This window comes from Ascaphus truei, chromosome 22 (genome assembly GCF_040206685.1).
Source record: "Ascaphus truei isolate aAscTru1 chromosome 22, aAscTru1.hap1, whole genome shotgun sequence".
NCBI classification, from domain to species: Eukaryota; Metazoa; Chordata; class Amphibia; order Anura; family Ascaphidae; genus Ascaphus; species Ascaphus truei.
In genome coordinates, this window is record NC_134504.1 from 8,505,625 (window position 1) to 8,529,857 (window position 24,233).

At 40.8% G+C, this 24,233-nt stretch overlaps 1 protein-coding gene across 5 annotated transcripts in view; it reads left to right on the forward strand.

Moving 5' to 3' along the window:
- MBTD1 (mbt domain containing 1) overlaps window positions 1-24,233 on the forward strand; it is a 54,600-nt gene that overhangs the window by 25,257 nt on the left and 5,110 nt on the right. For 4 of the 5 annotated variants that reach the window (XM_075579861.1, XM_075579865.1, XM_075579863.1 and 1 more), the window contains 8 exons: window positions 10-98; window positions 687-921; window positions 5,524-5,579; window positions 6,271-6,375; window positions 7,007-7,154; window positions 9,626-9,708; window positions 11,629-11,863; window positions 15,523-15,600. In XM_075579861.1, the coding sequence (XP_075435976.1) occupies window positions 10-98; window positions 687-921; window positions 5,524-5,579; window positions 6,271-6,375; window positions 7,007-7,154; window positions 9,626-9,708; window positions 11,629-11,863; window positions 15,523-15,600 (1,029 nt within the window). Of the gene's footprint in view, window positions 1-9; window positions 99-686; window positions 922-5,523; window positions 5,580-6,270; window positions 6,376-7,006; window positions 7,155-9,625; window positions 9,709-11,628; window positions 11,864-15,522; window positions 15,601-18,495; window positions 18,661-24,233 lie in introns of those variants that run through there. The other variant, XM_075579862.1, reaches the window with a different exon arrangement.

The window sequence follows — 24,233 nt, forward strand, 5'->3', positions numbered from 1 at the left end:
TTGTAACAGCTATTCAACACAAATACTCAAATTGGAAAGCTTTTTTAGTCAAACGACTCACTGGTGCAAAAACCCTTCCTCCTGATTTTTCTCAAAAGGCAAGTATTACTGATTTAACACCATTTTAACGCTGTTGTCTCTTGGTCATTGCGACAGGTCAAAAAACTCCGTTTTGGAATCCAGCAGAATAACACGTAACCATAATTTATTATATATATTTTTTTTTTAACTAAACGTAACACCCTTAAAACAATCTTGGGTGGTCCTGAAAGATTGAATATATAAAATCAAGTAGCCTATGCGATTTTTTTTAATTTTTTTTTTGTACCCCAAATAATTGAAGGGTAAGCATGCTCACTAAACAGTTACAAGATAATGTCAGGATAATAAACTGTTAAAAAATGCACAGTTGGGAAAAAAACAATGTCAGTATGTTAAGATGAATTAGTAAATTTAAAGTACTTTTAAGTGAATTTAAATATCGAGATTGATAAAATTATGCTTGCTTTCATGTGAATACAATACGTGATTAAACACATTCGTTAAAGCTGTATGGCATTTTAACACGCGCAATTATTGTAGATATTTATTAGACAGATTAGTTCGAAACAATTTGTCATTTGTACGTACAATTTTAATTGATCTACTTTATGGTCATTGTTACCGTTCGCTTTGTATTTTCGTAGGTATCTGAAAGTATGCAATATCCTTTCAAGCCTTCCTTGAGGGTAGAAGTAGTTGACAAAACTCACCTTTGCCGGACACGGGTTGCAACTGTAGACAGCGTAATCGGAGGCCGATTAAGATTAGTCTATGAAGAAAGTGAAGACAAAACTGATGATTTTTGGTGTCACATGTACAGTCCTCTTATTCATCACATTGGGTGGTCTAGAAGCATGGGACATCGATTCAAAAGAACTGGTATGCATGGCTAACCGTTGTTAATTATTTTAATTTGCAAATGTTTTACTTGGTCGTGGATTAGTTTTGTGTGTGTGTGGGTGTGTGCATACACACACGTGTACATTTTATTTGTATATCAGTGGCTGTATTGGTCCAAGAGAAGAATAGATTTTGGTGTAGCCTGTGGTCATGTGTTATCGACCATGTACAAACAAAACGATTTCCAATGATATTCTGACCGTATTGGATTGGTGAAAATTTGCATTAACAAACATAGCAGAGAATGTGAAAAAAAAGATGCAAAAAGCAGCGCGCTGCCCAGAAAAATGGGAGACCAGCATAGCAAAAGAGGAGGCGTGGACCCTCCTACGCGTTTCACACCAAATGTGCTTTATTAACAAAGATACAAATGTCATGGTTTTTCTCATATGGCGAGGACAAGCGCAATGTCGACTGGAGCCATATTAGATCGTTTTAACATTTTATGAAACCTAAGAAAATGTAAAACAAAAATAAAAACGTGTGAAGTGGACTTGGTCACAGATCCATTCAGAATAGTGTAAATATATTCCTTGACACGTGAATCTATCGGAAATTTGCAAGAGCCTAAATTACATTAAAAATGTTGATTTATGTGTTATGAAGGAGAAAAACAAATTCCTGCCCATTTTCCTACTAATTTGTATTTTTAGGAAGCATTTGGGCTGGTGGAAAAGTTCAAACATTTTAATCTGAACCCATATGTACTGCCAATGCTCATTAGGATAAGAACTGTGAGGTTTTGGAAGCTACGTATCATTTATTGTATGTATAAATCCTGCTTTATTCTCATAGTGAGTATTCTCTTACAGGAAATGTATTGTGTATTAAAAGAGCTTAGGGAGGTTCTTGCAACTCCAATAACAGAGCTTTTCAAGCAGTTGCTATTAACAAGTGTACTTTCAGGTGACAGTAGGAGAACAAATGTAGTCTCATTTCACCACACTGGGAGTTGGAAAGATGCTGGTAGTTACAGGCCATCAGTAGAGAGGACATTGTTGGAACCACTGCTAAAAGAAAGAATACTTTCATATAAAAAACAAATCCTATCAACTTCTAATATCTCAAGTAGTGATGTTCCGAGTACCCGGCCTTACCCGGCTCTTTTTCAGCTACCCGGACATTACCCGGACCCGGCAACTGAGAAGTGGGCCCAGTGTCGGGTAATACCCGGCGCCGAGTAATGTCGGTGTAGCTGAAAATAATCACTTACCTGCAGCCAGCGACGGACGATATCTATGAAGGGCAGCAGAGGTCCTGTAGCGGTGGCAGCATCTAACGTGTCTTCAGCCGGCGTGGGAGCAGGAATCTATTACAAGGCACAGCAGCAGGTAGCAGTGTGAGCTGGGGAACCACGGAGCAGGACAGCCGTCTGTCCAATAGGAACAGTCCTGCTCCAGTCACATGGTTCCCCGGCTCACGCTGCAGATTCCTGCTGCTCCCACTCCGGCTGAAGACACTTCGGATGCTGACACTGCCACAGGACCTCTGCTGCTCTTCATAGATGTTCCCTTGGTCTTCTTCCACCCTGCAGGTAAGTGGTTCCCGGCCGAGTATAACAATTGATTTTGGCCGGGTACCCGTTACCCGTTTTTTTTAATTACTACTCAGCACAACACTAATCTCTCTAATTTACTGGAGGGAGGAGAAGACAGTATAAAACAAATTTGTTTTTGTTTTTTGTACTGGGTGAGTAAGGTAAACATCAGGATGGAGCAATAGGTGTTGCCTGCCTGCATTTTAGTGTAGCCTTTGACTCATATGGAACATGTTGCAATGTCTGGGGTTGGTTTTTAAAGTGGTTGAATTGATGAGACTTTGGTTGAGGGATCGTTGACAAAGAGTTGTGGTAAATGGCGTCCACTCAGGAGGGGAAGGCGACCAGTAGAGTCTCTAGGGCTCTGCATTAGGACTAGTTATCTTTAATGTGTTTATTAGTGACATTGGAAGGAAGTGTGCCTTTTTACAGATGCAACTGGGTTGATACTCCTCCGGGAGTAAACAAAATGAATAATTATGTAGACCAAAGGAATGGTCAAGCATGTGGCAATTGCACGTGGGCCTCAGAAATCTGATGGCTGAATACAGGATTAATGACTCCAACTCTAAATGACTTTGAATGGGAGTAATGCCACAGTTAGGTATGATTTAAATAACCTAGTGTTATTTTCAGGCATTCGCCTTAACAGAGTTTAGTGTGTATGGGATGAATATCATCTAGGCTATAAAGACCTAATTTGGACGTGATTTAGAATAACAGCTATTACTGAAAATAAACTTTCCAAGTGTGTGAACATAGAGATTCTTGTTCCAATAAATTGGTCCGACAATAGGTTTCTTGCCGCTCCAAATGATGTATTATTCTAGAGTCAGTTACAATAAGCTTCAGGCAAGGACAGATTAAAAATAGAGAACAGACTTGGGCTATGTGATTCTGTTCTGATGCATCTACTCTCATACAGGATTCCTATAGTAATTCCTAGCTACCAATTTAACCTATGCATGGCTTGTTAGCATGAAACAATTAAACAATCCTTGGAGGCACAAAGCCAATTCGCTTATCTTGGCCTTGGAAAAACTTAATCTTGTAACCAACATGTACTATAAACAATTCACTTGCTCTTAACTTTCCTACAAATCAATTATTTCCCTTGAATGTGTTTTTCTTATATTCCACAATCTTTCTCCGTTCAGGCTGGGTAAACAAAATGGATCGAACACAGGAGTCTCCGACTCCAGTCCTCAAGGACCACTAACTCTGCAGGTTTTAAGGATACCCCTGCTTGAGCACAGGTGGTTCTGTCAAAATGATTGGGTCACCTGTGCTCAAGCAGGGATATCCTTTAAACCTGCACCATTTGTGGTCCTTGAGGACTGAAGTTGGGGACCTCTGAACAGACAACGTGGATTACGAATCCCTTGCATTCCATTTACAATTGCAAATCATGCCATGCTTTTTCCAGGAGTAACTCCTGGTTAATGTCACATTATTTGCTTTAGTGAATACTGCGTTTTCCATAACAGGCGTTCATTTAAGTTAACATCTGTAAAAAAGGTGAGTTTGACACAGAGGTGTGTGCAAAGAGTAGAACTTGTTTATTATGAGCGCAGCATCAATACCAGTAAAATAGCCAACTCTGTCCTTTGCGTGCAGGACACAGCAATTGAGTACTCTTCTCTGATCAAGACAAATGAATGTTATTCCGCGCTTATACCTTAGAACAGCTGTAACACTAATCATTCATACTACTAGCATTCTCTCTGGCATGCTCCAAATACCTCCCTTCTTCCATAACTGTATCCCTGTTTCGTGTTATCTGTTGCTGGGCCTAGTTGTGTGGGATGCAAGACTGTCCTGTCTTGTGTCCGGAATTCCAAGGTTGGCGTTTTCATGTTGCCTTGTCTCCTTGAGGCATCAACGCATTACTTGCTGGATCCCCACTGGCCAAGTCTTAAACAGTCTCTCTTGTTACCCAGAATCCTCTGAGGGTAAAGTCCAGGGCTGTTTCAGGTCCAACAGCATCACATTAAATGGGCTAACGGGGTTTATTTAATCCAGCCCCTAGATTACTGTACACGGTTCTAGAAAATATTATCTCTTCAATGACATACAAGTATTAGAGGTTTTACAAAGAAGAGCTACCGAAACAGGAGGGTAGCATATATTTTTAGAGAAATTGGAGTGCTCAAAACAAGAGGTCTGCTTTGATGTTTGGGGCACAGGGATAATATGTAGAAGTTCTTTACGGAAATGGTGGTGAAATCATAGAATCGCTTCTCAACTGAGATAAAAGAGGCTTATACAGGAAGTTCATAAAAGGAACCACGAATCTAAGGCAGAGGTCCCCAACCTTTTTGTGACCAAGGGCACACTTGAGAGTTAAGGAGAGTAGGGTGGGCACCAACCAATTAAAGCTGCAGTTCGGTCTTTTTTTTTTTTTTTAATTAATTGTTTTACTTCAATAGTTTTGTGGGCAATCTCTAATTACCTAAAGAACTGTATAGCTGCCAGTCAATTCGTTCTCCGTGTATTGATCGGCAAAATTTGGTGACATCATTAGTAAAGGGATCTGTTTTTCATCTGCTTCTGTCAGTCAGTGGAAGCTCATGAATATTCATGAGCACTCCTGCACTGACATGTGCAAGAGGGAGGGCAGGGCTGACAAAGGGGTGTGCCAGGGCTTGTGACAGGACATGAAGGGGCAGTGCCTTAGCAAATGGCTGTTAAAATAGAATACAAGAAAATTGGTCTTTCAAAGTTGTTTTTTTAAAAACAGAAAATGCTAAAAGTATTTTTTCTTACTACAGAACTGATTTATTTAAAAAAAAACACACATGCAGGATATTGACTGAACTGCAGCTTTAATCGTAGAACTTCATTGTATACATTTTTATAAAAGGTGTATATTTGCCATATGGTAATAAGGCTGGTTATTTGCTGCTTTTATTTTATATATTTGTCCTTTTAAAGCTCAGTACACTTTTTTTTTTTACTGTTATTGTGTTTTGATATTTGCAATGTCTCTACATTTATTATGAAAAAATCCATAGTAAAGTTTTGCGCATACTTTGTTTTTGTAGATATTTTTAAAAAGCAGGAATCCCATTTTGACGCACCACCCCACTTGTTTGCAAAGGTAAGATAATGAACAAAAAATTGGACTAATTGCTGAAACTGGTCAATCATACGATGTCATTTTTAAAAAAAATGTAATTTCTTATTTTAATGGGTTTTCCACATTCAGTTACATGTAGCCAATAGATGTTACAGAGCTCAACAAAGCTGAACTATCTCCATTAGGGTTGCCAGGTGTTCTGTATTGAACTGGACTGTCCTGTAGTTGGATACTCTGTCTAGTAAAAAATGAGAGGTACTGTAATACTGGACATGTACGTGTCCGGTATTTTCCTCCCTGGAAATGGTGACCCGACGCACCTTTCACCATTTGAGTCCAGTATTTTCGGAGAAGCCACGTGGCAATCCTAATCTCCATTACCACATTGTGTTATACATGGATGTTGCTTGCAAGTTTTTCTATAATTCAGTGTATTTAGAAAATATTTGATTTAACACTTGTAACCATGGCTTTCTTATGCAATTACCAGTAATGAAATACAAGTTAGTTAGACAATGGATTGTGGCGACTAGCGAATACTGAGAAAATATAGTTGTGATACCCTTGGAAGAAAATAATCCCTTGGCTGTCGTTTTAAAATACTGTACAAAGAAAATTTGTAAAATGGGAAAAAAATTATTATGTAAATCGGTTGGAAACGTGTTTTTTTTTTTTAATGATTATGATTTACTAATATTTTTTTATTAATAAGGTTAAAGAAGTGGACCAGAGCGGCGAATGGTTCAAGGAAGGAATGAAACTGGAAGCGATAGATCCTTTAAACCTGTCGGCAATATGTGTAGCAACAATTAGAAAGGTAAGTCATTTGACCTCTTCTTACCTGAGATCAGCGTTAATACTTCAAGCAAATAGTGTGACCTGGACAAATTCTGCAAGTTTTTATCTTGCAGCTTTTCCAGGGACCTTACCTGCCCTCTCGACACACTAACAAAAAAAGGTTCTCGAGAGAATGAGGGATCGGGGTTCTGCTTGTACTGTTACTGTGGCTCCATCAACTAGCATTACTTATTCCAGATGTTTGAATATAGTAAGTTAGCACACAGCCTCATTTATTGTCAGGCACTAGGCTGGAGGAGTCTGTATAAGATTATGACCGAGTTTTCATAGGATTCAATGCAATGTTGACACAGTGTACCCCCAACATATCACATCAAAGAGAACTGTGAGTCCCATTACATCATAATCAAATTGTTGATGGGGAACCTAGCGTTGTAACACCCAAGTGATAATCGTTTGATACAAACCGTTTGCTTATTTTATTTCATTTAATGCTCCAAAGTATCTCTCTAGAAAATAGCAGAACATAACATGGTTTTTAATTCTGTAGTTCCTCTTTTGTGCTTTCCGTTTTCATTTATTTTTTTTACTTGTATGACTGACTCGTACTGCCGCGATTGTAATGAAACTCTTATTATACATTAACGAAGGTGCTAGCGGAAGGATACCTAATGATCGGAATTGATGGCTCGGAGGCAGCAGATGGTTCAGACTGGTTTTGTTATCACGCATCATCTCCTTCAATTTTCCCTGTTGGTTTCTGTGAAATTAACATGATTGAACTAACTGCACCTCGAGGTTGGTCTTTATTTTTTTTTCAAACGATCCCCTATATTATTGTAGCAGCTATTGCTGCTGACTCATTTCTGGGACGTTCTTGAATATTAGATCTACAAATATGCATTGTGCCTATGAGGCATGTCAATAGGTAGAAAAAAATATATAAGACTGGAATCTAATTTTGGATATGCATGAGGTGTCTGATACAAAAGCTTCCAATAACCCAATACAGGGGTTTGCTAATAAATGTCTCTGGTAGATGGTAGCTGGCACTTTTCCTTTAATGCTTATTTCTCAATACCTCTGTGACCAATACGTTTACTAATCAATAGCACAAGTAAAGGGTTCCATCGATTTGTAAAATATTGGTACTAGTATTCTTTCCCACTAAATATAACCAAGAAAAGGTTTTTTTTTTTTATGGGAGGGATAAAAGACAGAAAGGCCTAGTGCTAACTTGACATATTACAGACACATTAATGTACGCAATGGGTCCAGAGCATGTATGTAAAGCAATAATGTACTTAAAGTGAAGCACAACCTTTTTTTCCCCACGTATCGATGCTTCGGGACAGGTAGGGAGCCGGTATTGCTGTTCAGGACGTGCTGACAGGCGCATGCGCGAGCTGCCGTTTGCCTTTTGGGCGAGGAATCGGTGCGTCACTACTGCAACGGTCTGTAGGGCAGAATATGTGTCTGTACTCGCAAAGCTAGGAAAACAAAGAACTCAAACCTCTTTGTTACTGTGCTTCCAAGTGTATGTTTTGAAATAAAGGTAGTTAGTCCCAAGAGAGTTTAAGTCTAAGGAGGAGAAGACGAGGTATCAGAGTTAAAATGCTGGGCAAAGGCCATATGGGGTAAATTTAGAAAATCAAAAAATCACCTATATTTGTGTTGATCGTTCTAATTTCCCCCTCAAGCCATTTCTCGTAATGGGAAGAAATCAAAGCAGGTGTAGACTCGGGGTTACAAGCGGTGGGTGTAGGCTATACCACATCTTCTATTTGCTGTATCCCAGGTATTAATAGTAAAGGATACAATGTACTGATCCTGAATTAAGAGCTGCTGGTCAATGCAATTTGCCCAGCTAGGGAATTAATTGAAGGTCGAGGGGGTTAACCGGGGATCTCAATATCTACCCAGTGGTCAATACCAGGGGAAAGCTCCAAAAAATAAATTGCTAAGCTGCGCAGTTTCTCCACAAACAAGGCAAACACATTCCGCCTGCCAGTGGGGACATCTTCATAATAGATTCACAAACTCTGGGTCTCTTCCCCTGCCGTGCAAACTGAGATTGTATTGCTTGGAACCGCACCTAGAAGAGAATCAATAAAATGTGTATATATATATATATAGCCCTCTGCAGCAGATTTTATTTTTACCTATACGGCAGGCATATGCTTTATAGGGTTCCATGTTAAAATGGAAATGAAGCTAAAGGTGATACTGTGCAAATTTGAATGTCATTTTACAGAACCCCTGGCTGCAGAGGAAGCACTGTATGCTAAGAGGTAATGGTGAAAAGCTGGGTGGCAGACCAGTCTTGAGACATTTGAATGTGCTCACAACTCTGTCACCTTTTTGTCACCTTGTTACCCTATTTTCTATAATGTGTTGTATTTACATATATAATTTGACCCAGCTATGATTTTGAAAATGTCCCCCAGCCATCGAGCTTCGCATTTCAGTGTTTTAAAAAGGGCTGGATAGTTAGCAGTGTTTAGGTATTGGAAGTATATAGTTGTGTCCCTAGATACCCCAAGACTGAGATCCACTACTAAAAATGAACATTTTGGCAAATGTGCTTGTCTGTATGAGAGAGTCAATTCACATTTCAAAGCCTGCGATTTTACTTCATTCATTTTAAAGTTGAAACGGCGCTGAGCTGCTGTATTTCATTCAACATGTTTGGGACATAGCGAACTGTAAATGCATAAAATAATCAGATATGTAAACGATCATCAAAACCCCAACTTTTTTGCCCAATAAAAGTTGGACACCACCATAAAAGGAGGTATTCATGAAATGTTAGGCCTGGGACATAGAGGGTTCAGCCGCACTCCTGCTCTGCCTCGTCTGCTCAAAATGGAGCTTTTTCCTGTCCTTGCAGGCGAGGCAGTGAGCGTGCTCTGGGGGCAGAGCGGAGGCGTGTCAGGAGGCGGAGCGGTAGGCGGGGCTTGTCCCTCGCTCCCATTGGATGTGTGCGGTCACGTAACCGCTCACACCGCTTCCCCGAGTGGCAAATTTGAAACTTGCCTGTCTTGGCAAAGTTTCTGAGCCTCCGCAGGCATCAGCACGCATGCGGAGGGGGAAACTATAGCCGCGCTGATGATAGATGCAGGGGGTTAGTGCATCTGCTCAGCGCGGCTCAGCCCGGCTCAGCGAGGCTGAAGCTACTATGTCCCAGGCCTTAGCTTGGCCTTTTAATTATGTAGACACAAAAAGAATATGAAAATAATTATGTGTTTCATAAATTATTTGTTTTGCAGGCTACACAAAACTACCTTTTAAATGGTTTGACTACCTCAGGGAAACTGGTTCCATAGCGGCGCCTGTAAAGCTTTTTAATAAGGTAATAGCATACAGTACATGTGGAACACCATACTGGTTGTGAAATACACATGCTTTTGAGCATAGTATGTTAGTGAAACTGTTAACTTGTAAGTTATCCTGTAGCCATTAGACAAACCGCATCCTGCACAATTACAACTCTTAATAGTGCACAAAATGTATTTTCCATGATATGTTCTTTTTTTTTTTTCCATGTTTGATATAAGACAGGATGGGAGGGTGGGGGACACAGAAAACAAAATTGGATTAGTGGGATGGGTAAACAAGTCTTCACACTTATACAATAAATACAGTACTATTACAATCTTCGTACATTCGCAGGTATATATAAAAGAGCATAACATGTTCTTACAGGAAGAAATAAGTATGATGGACTTGGCCAAATGTCTTTCCTCTCAAAATATTTGTATCCAATCATTTGCATTGCTGTTGTTACCCTTCGTCAACCACCCTTAGAAAAAAATTACATTTAATAAAAAAGAAATCTCCTACTAGCTACTATAGTTACGTGAATTATTTAGAAGAATGGAAATCCAATGAACCTGCAACAAACCTGTACTCCGTGACCAATATAAGTACCAGAGCTCTGAACTTCAGTAGGAAAGAACAATTTAATTCGGCTTTACATAGTAAATATATTTCCTGTATCCATGTGAACTTTCTCTGGCAACCAGTAGACCTTTTCTAAAAGGGTTGTTACTGAAATGTGTAGAGAAGTTATAGATCCAGTAGTTTGATGTTTTCTAATGACAGTATATTTTACTTTTGAAAGCTATAATGCAGAAAAGTTCAGTTGCAGAAAGAAGAATGTCTAAAACATTTCATACATTTCTGTGCATGCTTCTTTGTAGGCCATTTTTATAGTCCTACATGGGTTCAACCGTCTTCTCTTAGTCTGCAATTAGTCTGTGCGGTAGTGGAGAACCAAAAATACGGATTGTCCAAACTTGTAGAATAAAACAAGTTAATGATTTCTTTATTATTACGATGCAATTGCAAGATGCAGACCAAAGTGACAAAATCTCACACGCTTGGTCTGAACACTCAAAGCACAAAACAATTTGCACATCTCAAAATCACTGGATGTGTTACGCTAGTGCTTATACAGCTAAAATAATGTAATGCCCATGTAAGGGTTATAAAAAACACCTATTATGCCAAGCTAAACAGAATAAGCTTTTCATCCACTATTCCTACAACAACAGCTGTCTAATCTTGTTAGTGGCAAATGACCCCGAGAGTTGCTAACAGTAAGGCTACTGCCCCAGTCTTTACTGTTGCACGCGCGCTTGGCGGCGCATGCACAGATAAAAGCCTTGGTCTATAGGGGAGCGATGGGATGCGCGGCCATGACGGGGGCGTGGCCATGACGGGGCATATCTGCCCTTCCATTGGCTGACCGTCGACCACGTGATCGCGGCAAGGAAAGACAAAATTCTTGTCTTCCCTGCCAGCGTACGCATCATCGCGCTTTGCGCACCCACACACACGGTCACTGGGGCCTTCCCCATAGAGGGCTGTGCTGTGGTTTGTGGAAGGCACGCCGTAGCGCGCGCCGCAGCGGCCACTGGCGACCTGGCCTAACCCTTCTCTTTTGGTAAGCAGTCTCCGTGTGTCTACTTCACTATCTCACTTTCCCTGGTCATGTCATACATTCCTTGCAAACTGTTCACAAACTGCTTAACCCTTTTGCCACCAGAGTAGTCTTGGTATACCATAATGTGTCTCGGAGACCCCATTACATAATCCAATTCACAAGCCCATATTCCGACAGTCACTAATCAAACTCTATAGAGGAACGGGTACGGTGTATTGGAGACTGGTGTTAAAGTCCATATTAAAGTTAGTTTGTATATTTGTTCACTTGTGTTTTATTTTGTCAACGTTCCTTTGCTAATCTGTTTCAATTTCGACTTTCAAGGAAGTTCCCAATCATGGATTTCGTGTCGGAATGAAGCTAGAGGCGGTAGACCTTATGGAACCCCGATTAGTGTGCGTAGCCACAGTAACCCGTATCATCCATCGACTGCTAAGGATTCATTTTGATGGCTGGGAGGATGAGTATGATCAATGGGTAGACTGTGAATCTCCAGACCTCTATCCTGTAGGATGGTGCCAACTAACAGGATACCAGCTACAGCCTCCAGCACCACAACGTGAGTTTCCGCCATCAATTCGCTGTTTTGCCCAGTGAATCACAGCTCCGTTATTTGCCAAGCATTTTTTCTTCTTCTCTTCCGCAAAGCCCATATTTCAGTCTCTGTATGGGAGTTGGCATAATTAATTAAAATGCTTAGTGAATTTTTACCATGGTGTAAATGAGCTTTAACCGATTCGCAATTTATTTATTTTTGCACAAAAAGTGCATTTTTTTTCCTCTCTCTCTTTTTTTATTTATAAAATGATTTACAAGGAAGTAATACATTGAGAATTACCTCTAGTTTGCAAGTATGTTCTGGGCACAGAGTTATGATGACATTACATAGTTACATTAAATGAACAGAGGTTCAAGGTTCAATGGTATCAATGGGCAACCCAAATATTAAATGGGAGTCCAGCCATATGCCCAGATATTTAAAACTAGTGACAGAGGCTAGAATGATGGCGTTGGTTCTGATCAGTAGCTCTGTTGGTAGCTTTAGAAATGTAGAGTTCTTTGTCCCAAATACTATCGTTCCAGTTTTGTCTGTAATTTAAAAACCGTTTGTTTTGGGAAATCCAGTATTCAATCTAATTTTTCAAGACTTGAAGTACGTGTCCAATGTCAGTGAGGCAAGGGATGTGTACATATAGGATTTTGTCATCCGCATACATGTGCATTGAAGTATCCTTACAAGCTGTAGATAGATCATTAATAGACTGAAAAGAGTAGGGGACCCAGAACTGAGCCTTGCGGACCCAACAGGTGACATCCAAGGGGTTGGAGTTAGAGCCCGTGACACACATTTGGATCTAGCTGATGGGTATGAGTTAATCTAATTTAAAGCATGCTCCCCTATTCCTGAGCATTTATTGTTTGTGAAATCAGTTGAAAGTTTTGCACTTACCAAGAACATGAGATTCAAGGTAGAATCCCTGGTCTCAACTGTAAAGGCAGTAGGACCCGGGGATTGGATGCCCTCTGCAACGGAAATATATCTACCTCCATATACTGATCACAGAACAACATGCTAAAACAGGCCTCAGTTTTTCCATAGGGAAACAACATTTTCAGTAGAAAGCACTTGACTTTGGGCTGGTAACGTTTTCAACCATTTTCCCTAAGAACCTAGTCACCTTCATAGGAAAGTCAAGGAAGAAATGAATACAAAGCTATCCATATCAGAATAACCAACACAAGACAGAGAAGCATTTGTGTGCCATCTAAAAGTAGTCCTATCTAAAAGTAGTCCTATCTAAAAGTAGTCCTATCATGCCAAGATGAATAATAAACAGAGAAAAGAGCTTACTTATTCCCACACATTCTGTAATTTAGAAATTCTTGTTAGTTTGTTTTGACTGTCAATCAGAGGACAAGACTAAAAAGTCAACAGACAAAAGAAAATAAGAATGTATTGTAGACATCATTACAGGGCATGCAATTACTAGGGAGGGTATACAAGCTCGATGAAAGATTCATGCCAGGTTGTTGACATCGAGGTAAGCACCAAATAAGTAAGGTTTTGGAGGAATCGAGACAATTTAAGAAAGGGATCCTTCTCCAACATCAGGACCCCCAATATTCATTACCATAGACACGAGCAAGTCAGGTTTGGGAGCATACCTAGAAGAAGTTGTGGCTCAATGCACATCACTTATTGGCAATGAAGCATTTGCCTCGGATATTATCGGACTAAGACCTCAAAGAAGAGATAATCAGAAAAGTCTAAGCAACAGATCAGACAACCTTACTACAGTAACATTACATACATTAGCTGTGAGGAGGAATCTAGTGCTCACGATGGAAGTTTATCCAAATCTTGAAATTAGCAGAAGTGAATTTGGATTAAATACCAGTAATAAATATTTCTGGGGTCCAAAATACAGTAGTAAATTTCCAGAGGCGAGAACCACTACATCCATGAGTGTGGTCACCATGTCGAGTCTTAAGACTTCAAATTGAAAGGAAAAGGGGCTAGTTACAAATAGCAGTTATGGCCTCAAATAGTAACGAACCCATCAAATGTTTTTTTTGTGGCGGAACAATCCGCCCTTCAGCTTTTCGAAGATATGAACTAATTCCCCATTGCAACTTTGAATCTGATATAGGTATATGTCCCCTCCACTTTCTTTAATATAAGAGATATTAAAGAATATCAAGTTTGCCATACTACCCAATTGGTCAAGAATGAAAAACAAAAACAGTATGACCAATAGACAAACCATGACAAATACCAATAACACACACTAATGCAGGGTCCAATTGGTGATCCAAATCTCAAGGTTTTGGGCCGAATATTGCACTTGGTAAATTATTGAATAACTTAAAATTGCGGTAATAACGCCCATCGTTATTTAAAAAAAAAAAAAATTTTGTTTAACCAGGTGCGATATTAACTCCACTTTAACAGAGTTTAATGTATCCAGGCTTTAGTGTAAACATTGGAGTGTGACATGAGTTTGGCGAGAACTGTTCCCCTTACTGTTTTGAGAAGTCCATTCTCGCATTTTAAAAGCTAAACCCGGTATTTATGTATTTGGAATATGTAGGTAAACTACAAATTATTTATAAGCAAATAGTCGGGGTTTTTTTTATAATTTTGTAAGCTTTATTTGTAAAAAATAAAAAAATTAAAAAAAAATGTTTTAAAAATGCCTTTGAGCAAAAGTGAGAGTGATATGTATCAATACAATGTCATTTACTCGGTAACGCAAAGCAACATTTGTGATTTGGAACTACTTGTGAGGGAAATGTTATGAAAATTGTTATTTGTATTTCCTAAATCGGGAGCCGATCTCTTGAGTAAAGATGTTAACGCCACCTCAGACTCGTTGGTTTAATTTAATGGAACATGAATCAATAGAAAAGTAAACCTATTTACAGTTGCAAACTTTGATACATAACCACCAGAACAATGATTTTCAGCGTCCGTGAGGTGTCTTCAAGGGGTTTGTTCATCCCCCAAAAATATGTGATGGTTTCCACGAAGTATAGTGGGAAGCCGGTGAAGGGGCTGTGCACTTGGTAATGCCCCCAACTGCACCTTGGCATGGGTGCTACAGTATATCCATCCATTACAGCAGGAGCTTCCAAAGTCCCTCCCCACAATACTTTGCATCCACAGCAGCAAGTCATTGCAGGGCACGACTTTGGAAGCTCCTGCAATAATTGACACCTATACCATCCATGCTGTTGGCACACACTGAGGCCTTTTATAAAGCGTGTACCCTCCCCAAGATCAGCACACTTTACTGCCTGGGATCGATCAAACGATTAGCAATAGTGTGAGTAGGCAATGAAATGTATTAATTAGGGGTTCGTGGAACAAATATTTTTTAGCAGAGGGTGCACAAGGCAAAAAAGTTTGGGAACCGCTGCATTTTCTGTGTATCTCCTTCCCTAACGGGATCAAAACTCTAATCACTCCAGTGGAGTATATTTAGAGCAAAACACCTGTATACTTTGACACAAATGGGCGCAATTTGAAAGGGATACTTTAACATTAGGTAAATACCATAATACTTTAATATTTATAAGTAACCCATGATACATATCCCCCAGAGTTCGTATTAAACAGGTTGCTGCTGTAAAGTGTAAATAATAATTAAAAAAAAAAAATAGATGCATCTTCACGTTGCAAAAAGGGCCAAATAATATATTTATTTATTTTTGCAGCGACTAAAGACAACCAGTCAAGTGTTTCCAAACAGAAGAAGAAGTCGAAGTCACAGCCGTACAAAGGACACAAAAAAAGTGGGTCATATAATTTTATTATTTAAATGTACAGGCAGTCCTCGGTTATCCGACACAATGCGTTACTCAAAATGGCGTTGTAAAGCGAAACACGTTTTCCCACAGGGACACTGTTTAAATGAAAGGTTCCGTTCCTGAAGGCATTTTTAATGCTAAAATACACAAAATATTTTATGCCGACAATAAGATATGCAGCACACACATAAATTATATAGTGTATATACTGTATTATATATATAATATAACATAATAAAAAATATATTATATAGTATAATATATATATACGCTCTTACGACGCTTTGCAACGTTGTTTATGTGAATGTGTATATATATACACACATACACAACGTTGCAAAGCATTGTAAGAGCGTTGGATAAGCCATTTTGGCGTTGTAAAAATGAACATAGGTATGCATTGCATAGCGTTGGATAAGCCATTCGTTGTAAAGCGAAGCGTTGTAAAACGAGGACTGCCTGTATTGTTGATTCTGCTCAACAGTGGACTCTTTGGTACAGATGTGACAGGCTTCATTGATCCTCAAGATAACACATCTTGCAAAATGTCATTGAATCCTATGGAAACTGTGGTAGTGTTATTACAGTATATCACAACATATTCCACCAAAAGGGGACACTGACGTCTACTACACTACATCTGCTGTATATATTTTAGACTATTTTGCTTTGAACTAGACCTACATACAGCTGAACGCCGTTATAACGCAGTGCTCTGGGGCTACAGAATGAGACCGCAATATAACCGGGATCGCGATTTAAAAAAAACAATGGCCGGCGCGATCAGGGATTCTGCGTCCGCTGGAGGGGGAGAGGTGGGATAACTCTCCCAGCTCTCTCTGAAGCCGGCGTCGCAGCGGCAGTCCCCTCCCCCCCCCCCCCCCTCCCCACGCAGCACTTACCCGGCATCTGCAGCAGCAGCAGGTCTGTGTGCTGTGCAGAGAAGCTGTGAGTCTGCGAGAGGGAGGGTTGTGCGGGGATCTCATGGTGTCGGGAGAAGCCGGGCAGGGACCAGCTCCCTTCTCACCTCCCCCCCAGCGGAGGTATAGGTGTGTGTGTGTGTGTGTGTGTGTGTGTGTGTGTGTGTGTGTGTGTGTGTGTGTGTGTGTGTGTGTGTGTGTGTGTGTGTGTGTGTGTGTGTGTGTGTGTGTGTGTGTGTGTGTGTGTGTGTGTGTGTGTGTGTGTGTGTCAGTGACAGATCGAGGGGACAGTGTGTAAGTGCGTGTATGTATGTATATATGTGTGTTTGTGTTTCCCCTCGGCAAATCCTGTCAGTTTGCCCCCCCCCCCCCCCTCCCCAAAATGTAAATTTAAAAAAAATTATTTTTAAACGGGAGCCACGCTCACAGCACGTTATTAGCGGATCCACTTTGCTTCGGATCGCGCTATAACGGGTTGAGCTGTAGTATACTTTTTAGTAAAAGAGAAATCACAAATAGATTTTTGTTCTCAAAAACCCAAACAGTAATATGACAAAAAAAACATACTTTTTAGTCCAGGAAAATATTAGTAGACATCGGAGTTGTCCATCGAGTGTTTTTTGGGGGGTTTTTTTTAAGATATATTTTATTTAGGTGAAACATACTAAATAATGTGACAGGTGGTTACAATTAGTGTCTGGAGAATTACCGGGTACTCGGGGGGGAAATAGACAATTTGCCGTACCGGGTACCCGTCCAGGTAGCTTTGAATTACCTGCAGCCGGCGGCGGAGGGTGAGGAGGACCACAGCATCATCGTGGGAGCAGTGACAGACGTAATTGTTGAGCCGGTGGGAGCAGCGGAACATGTGACCGGAGCAGGAGCGTTACTATTGGACAGCCGGCATCGGCTGTGATAGGATGTGTTCCGCTGCTCCCACCGGCTCAACAATGACGCCCTCTGCTGCCACCACCACCAGGATGTCTGGCGCTGCTCCCACAATGTCACCGTGGTCCTCCTCACCCTCCGCCTGCAGGTAAGTCTTCTGCTGCTCTGCTCCTGCCGTTCTCCAAGAGGAAGACCGAGGGAACAGAGCAGAGCGGAAATTACCCGACCCCGGGTTCCAGCCCCCTGGGGCCGGGCCCGAGTAATTTCCGGGTACTTGGTACATCACTAGCTACAATACATTTGTTTTTTTTGTTTTGGGGGGAGGGGAGTAAATGTGATTTTAGGGCAATTCTGATTTATATACACTACCTCATATCATCACACAGGCATACCCCGCATTAACGTACGCAATGGGACCGGAGCATGTATGTAAAGCGAAAATGTACTTAAAGTGAAGTACTACCTTTTCCTCACTTATTGATGCATGTACTGTACTGCAATCGTCACATACGTGCATAACTGATGTAAATAACGCATGTGTAACAGGCTCTATAGTCTCCCCGCTTGCGCACAGCTTCGGTACAGGCAGGGAGCTGGTATTGCTGATCAGGACGTGCTGACTGGCGCATGCGCGAGCTGCCGTTTGCCTATTGAGCGCTATGTCCTTACTCGCGAGTGTACTTAAAGTGAGTGTCCTTAAACCGGGGTATGCCTGTACTTAACTTTATATGGGTATTTTCTAACCATATGCGAGAAATGCGAAGCGCTATCAATGTTACACTATTCATTTTCCAAGGCAGAAAGGTTACACATGTTATCACTAAGAAATAGGTTCACATTTTGAAGGTAATGAAAAATACAACATATTAAAGGTTTGCTGCCACTCGCGCTTACATCTGTGTTATATAATCATAAAAATATTGGTATTTAAAAATATGCTATGCAATAACAAAATAGGCCAACTGTTATGTATTGTAATATGTTTTGTCCGTACCATGTAAGGATGCAACCGGTAAAAATCTAACCTTTTAATTTATAATTCATACCTACTTATTTTTCAATTGAATTGCAGATTTCAGAAAGCTTCCCGATTACTGGCCCTAACACGTGTGCCAACTGTACCTTCAGCATTAACAGCATCCTTATACATGCTTTATCTTTTCAATCCTTGTCTTTTGCGTTTTGTGTGCAATCCTTTTTTGTATTTTTTTTTTTTTCCTCCCCTCCAAATGCAATAAAATGTGGGCTTCTGTCTCCGTCACCCATTTCCAGCTTCCAGCTTTTTTTTTTTCTTGTGTCACAATTGCTAACCATTAGCGCTTCGTGCTTGTGCCTAATGATTTTACCTTTCTAGTAATCCATCTCATCTTTCATCTTTCTGTGGGACCAGTTCTATAGACGCCAAAGCAGGCAATTCCACTGCGATCGTCCAAACACAGACCTTGAAGTGCAGTAAGTGGGAGTTTTTCGACCGATCGCAGTGCAATCGCCAATTTCGGGGGAATATAGAACCAGCCCCTCTGTGCTGCTTTTCTTTGTCTTACCCTTTTCTCCCATTGTGATAAATTATCTACTTCTTTAACTTTTTCTTTACCTATAGTACACTTGTTTTGTGTACGACGTTAGAGTTGATTGGAAAGTTTATTTGGTGCCTATTAATTCAATTGGGATTTCTGTGTGAAAACGGGCAGATTTGCATTGAATTACATCTCTGTGTGTAATGCTACGTAAACTGGTCAATGGCGCAAAGAATGTAATCTCAAATAATCCATACATTCAGTACCCATTTTATAGGTTAAATTCCAGTGTATGTTAGGAAAACTTGTCAGTCCAAGGGATCCTGTATAGACAGTCCTTTGTGTGAGTTTATATTCGTTCTTTGTGATCATGGATCCACCAGCAGTAATGTCACTACTTCTAACCGTCCACAGGGGAAGTTTCCAATTATCTCCAATATATGTTGTTTTTTATACCCTATAAATTATTCCGCACATAAATTGTTACTGTTCAAGAGATACTATCTTAGGTGGAGATTATAGTCAACGCGCGCGTGCACGTGGCGCCCGCTTGTCGCGAATGTGAACTGTGCTTCAGGCAATGGGGAGGCGTGGCCGTGATGTCACGAAGCTGGTTCGCCGTCATTGGCTGAACCGCTTCCCCTGACTCGGCCGTCAATTGGATAGACAAGTTGATTTGTCTGTCCAAAACGCCGTCGCGCCTCATCGCTCGCCCGCACTATGGGCGACCTCATAGGATTGAGGCATGTGGTTCGCGACGCACGTACACACGCCGTTGTGGCCACTATAATCGTGTGTGTGTGTGTGTGTGTGTGTGTTAAACCGAAAAGGCAACTTTTATTGGTGAAATGATCTTTGCATATACTAAATTGCAGCGGTTACAATTCCTCTCTAGTGAAAAAAGGGTGTTATCATCATATAGGCATTTAGACCCAATAATTTCTTACAATGAGAATAATATCCCGTGATATATTTAGTGATTCTTTGTAAATAAAATCAGATAATGCAAATAATTTGCAAAATATTAAGTGACAATCAATAATAAAATCGTAACTCGCAGCTCAAACCCTTTCTGGATTGTTTCTCTCAATCCCAAATGTGCAATCGTCTGGATGTTTGGGGAGCGCAGATATATGAAGATAGAAAAAACATAGAAAATATAGTGCAATATGTTTAAAAATAAGTTTTAAAATAATTCCTCTCTAGGAGGTGTCACTTGATTGAGGATCTTGCAGTCACACACTGATGTAGCATATGAAGTGTACGTATTTTCATGTTGGATGGTCTGTATATGTCCGTAATGAACATTATAAAAATAACCACCTATTTACCCTACGTAGTTCCTAAAATACAGATATAAGAAAACATGCAAAAACTGATCAAACTGACCCAAAAGTATCAAACGAAATACTGCAACTACTTTCTTACCCTTTATTTAATACAACAGGTGGCCTAATTTTGAACAAAAATAAATAAATGAAAAGACCTTTATGGCTCAACAGATGAGTTCTCGCTTTTGAAAAGAAACAGGTCATTTTATTATCCTCGAACGTCGGGGGAATCTGTTGACATTCAAATTATTCTTAAAGCAGCCGTCCAAGCTGCCGTGTGTTTTTATTTTTAATTCATTTTTTCCCCTTTAATATGCGCATCAATGCAATCCACACAATAAGTAATTAGCCAAGTTGCCGATTGATCCGTTCTCCTGTGATCGATCGGCGAAGATTCGGCTCGGGGGCCTCACTAAATGGCTGTCAGTGCTGCAGAAGAGGACCAAAGATGCAAAGTTCTGTGGGGAAGATCATTTATTTATTTATAATTTATTTATTTATAAAAAAATTTGAGTAATACAGTGAGAGTTACCTCTCGTTTTCAAGTATGTCCTGGGCACAGAGTAAAACAAATAATACATGGTTACAAGTACAGTTACATAAATGAACAGGGTTATATATTATATACAAGACATTGCGTGCACAGTTAAAGATAATATATATTATGAGCGTATGAAACAGTTACAGACCAGGTTAAAGTGTGAGACAGCCTTAGATTTGAAAGAATTTAGACTGGTGGTGGATGTGAGAGTCTCTGGTAGGTTGTTCCTGTTTTGGGGTGCACGGTAGGAGAAGGAGGAACGTCCGGATACTTTGTTGAGCCTTCTGACCATGAACAGTCTTTTGGAGTCTGATCTCAGGTGATAAGTGCTGCAAGTGGTAGGGGTGTGACCAGGCAGTCTCTAGATACAATTGGTGCACTGCTAGAGAGAGGGGAGGGCTCAAAAAGGGGTGTGCCAGAGCTGGTTTCAGAAGAGGAAGGAGGTGTGACTTTGTAAATGGTTGCTATAGAAACAGAAAAGGCTTGTTACATTATAATACATTAAAAGGGTAATGCACCGTTTTAAAAAAATTAAAAAAAATGCTACCAGTATTTTTTCATAGTACAGAACTGATTTATTGAAAAAAACACATGTAGGATATTGCTTGGTCTGTAGCTTTTAGTCCGGTGACATGCCACCACATCCTTTTTTTCCTGCACTATTGACTTCAGTTCAGAAAATCATGGTTTTAAATTCGTAACATTCTCAAATTAATCTGCATATTGAAAAAAAATAATTATTTATTCAGCTGGAATGGCCATTGCAACATTAATAATAAAAAAAATAAAGAATGGTCATGTAACATCTGCACTGCTTTTTTGGATTACCTACAAGGGACTTTTAATGCTTGTAGTATAACTGATTTGTAAAAGTGTATTTTATTAAGATTTCATAGTATGGGAGTGTGTGTGTGTGTGTGTGTGTGTGTGTGTGTGTGTGTGTGTGTGTGTGTGTGTGTGTGTGTGTGTGTGTGTGTGTGTGTGTGTGTGTGTGTGTGTGTGTGTGTGTGTGTGTGTGTGTGTGTGTGTGTGTGTGTGTGTGTGTGTGTGTTTTCTGTGATGGTGCAAGCCTCGAATGAATATTTACCATGTAGCTGTTCGATACTAGAACCAGAAAAGGCAAACCCAGTTCTAAACACTCAACCACCCTACTAAGTGAATTGCTGATAATCATTTTTTTTTTTTTTTTTTTTTTTAAACGGAGGTAAATTTGGAGGTGAATAATGATGATCGACACACTATAAAGCACAAGAATGTGCGCTAGGGTCTATAGGTGTATAAAAACTGTAATGTATAGGTCAGGCCTGCACAACTCGTAAAGTGAGAAGGGCCGAACTGCTCCAAGGGAAAAAAAATTGGGCTGCACGGGTAAAATCATCATCATCATCATCTCTCCTCCAGCACCTCTCATCATCATCATCTCACCTCCAGCACCTCTCATCATCAACATCATCATCTCTCCTCCAGCACCTCATCATCATCATCTCTCCTCCAGCACCTCTCATCATCATCATCCTCGTATATGTCCCCCAGCACCCTTCATTATCATCCTCATATCTCCACCAGCACCCTTCATTATCATCCTCATATCTCCCCTACAACCCCTCACTATCAACCTTTGCGATACTCCCCATCTATCTCTCATACCCCCATCTCTCCCCCTCACCCACACACATAAAACTCCCCCTCCACATCAAACACACAATAACCCCCTGCACACCACACACATCCCAGCCGCCCTGCACCTCACATCCCTCTCCCCCCTGCACCTCACATCCCTCTCCCCCCTGCACCTCACATCACTCCCCATGCACCTCAAATCACTCCCCCCCGCACCTCACATCACTTTCCTCCCCTGCATCACACATCTCTCTCCCCTGCACCTCCAATCACCTCCCTTGCACTTCCAATCACCCCCATTGCACCTCCAATGACCCCCCCCTGCACCTCCAATGACCCCCCCCTGCACCTCCAACGACTCCCCCATGCATCTCCAATGAACCCCCCCCCCCCCCCTACCTCGGTTTGCTGCAGAGCAGGGGCAGGACTTCACGCACGCGCTCTAGCAAGCACGGAAGTGCCTCAATGCTAGAGCGTGCTGCTGCCGTGGCTTGAGGGGGAGAGCTGGCTCCTGGGGGAGGGGGGAGAGCGGGCTCGTGGGGGAGCGGGATAGCGGACTCGGTAGGGAGGGGGAGAGCGGAAAGCCGCCGCGGGCCGCACAGTGAGTGCAGGCGGGCCGCATGTTGTGCAGGCCTGGTATAGGTGAACCTACAGAGGCTACACCCAACAGTCTGCATTCAAGGTAAAAAGATATCCTTGTTGAGTTGGGTAGTCGCGGGTTAAATCATCTCTGTGACTGTACAGTATGCATATAGATAAGCTGATCGGGTAGGTCTTTAATACCCAATAACTAAATGAATCTGGAGGAAAGTCCAGGGTAGATAACGGACCAAGTACCCGTATGCAGAGTAATAACAGCACTTTTGCCAAGTAGCTGCTGGTCCTTTTATTGTTTGCAGTCATTTAAAGTAAGAAAATAAAACCGGTTTCAAGAGATAAACTGGAAAATATAGAGGATAAATGGAGAGTGTTAAAGTTGAATGTGTACGTTTTCCTTGGGTAATTATGAAAGAAACAAATCGGCTTATGGGATGAAACTGAAAGGAAATGCCAGGCATCGACACTTTGTAAGGTACAAAGAAGACTTAGATTTAAGAACTGCACTGTTGCAAAAAGTTGCAGAAGACAAATAAAAAAATAGCAGATATTAGGGGCTGTTTACAAAGTCTCTCACATGCAAAACTGGAGGGGACAGTATAACAACTCCACCATATTTATCAAAGAAAATTAATACCATTAAAAACAATTGGCGTTTTTTCTTTTGCTAAATCTGGTCCAATTCTTTCACAGTATGACCCCAGTTTTGCTGCTCCCCTTTCAGACTAAAAAGGAATTGCTATAAACAGGGTGTTGAACTATAGTATTTGCTAAATAATTGCAAATAAGAATATGCTAGCACATTTTGGGTTATAAGATTAAAACAGGTATTCAACACCTGTTCTCCCTCACTATATACAGTGCTCAAACAGCCACTAGCAAAAGTATTTCAGAAGGAGGAGGCCCGAAGTTCAACATGAACTGACATTTGTCTAACAAAGCGCTTCAAAACATTTCGGGCAAATAAAGAAATCCCAAATAACGTAGCTCTGATGAAACGCATGAAACATGTAAGTTCATTGCTAGTCCTGATATCTTTGGGAGTGGGTTGCTGACCGGGTGATGCCAGAAGCCAGCAGAGCCCGAGAACTGCATTTACGTGGGAGCATCGGTTAGAAAGTCGCAGAGATGGATCAGGAGCTCATAGGATGTGCTATGTTTTCTGCTGTTCTGAGTGTAAGTCGTACTTGATTTGAAGGCACTA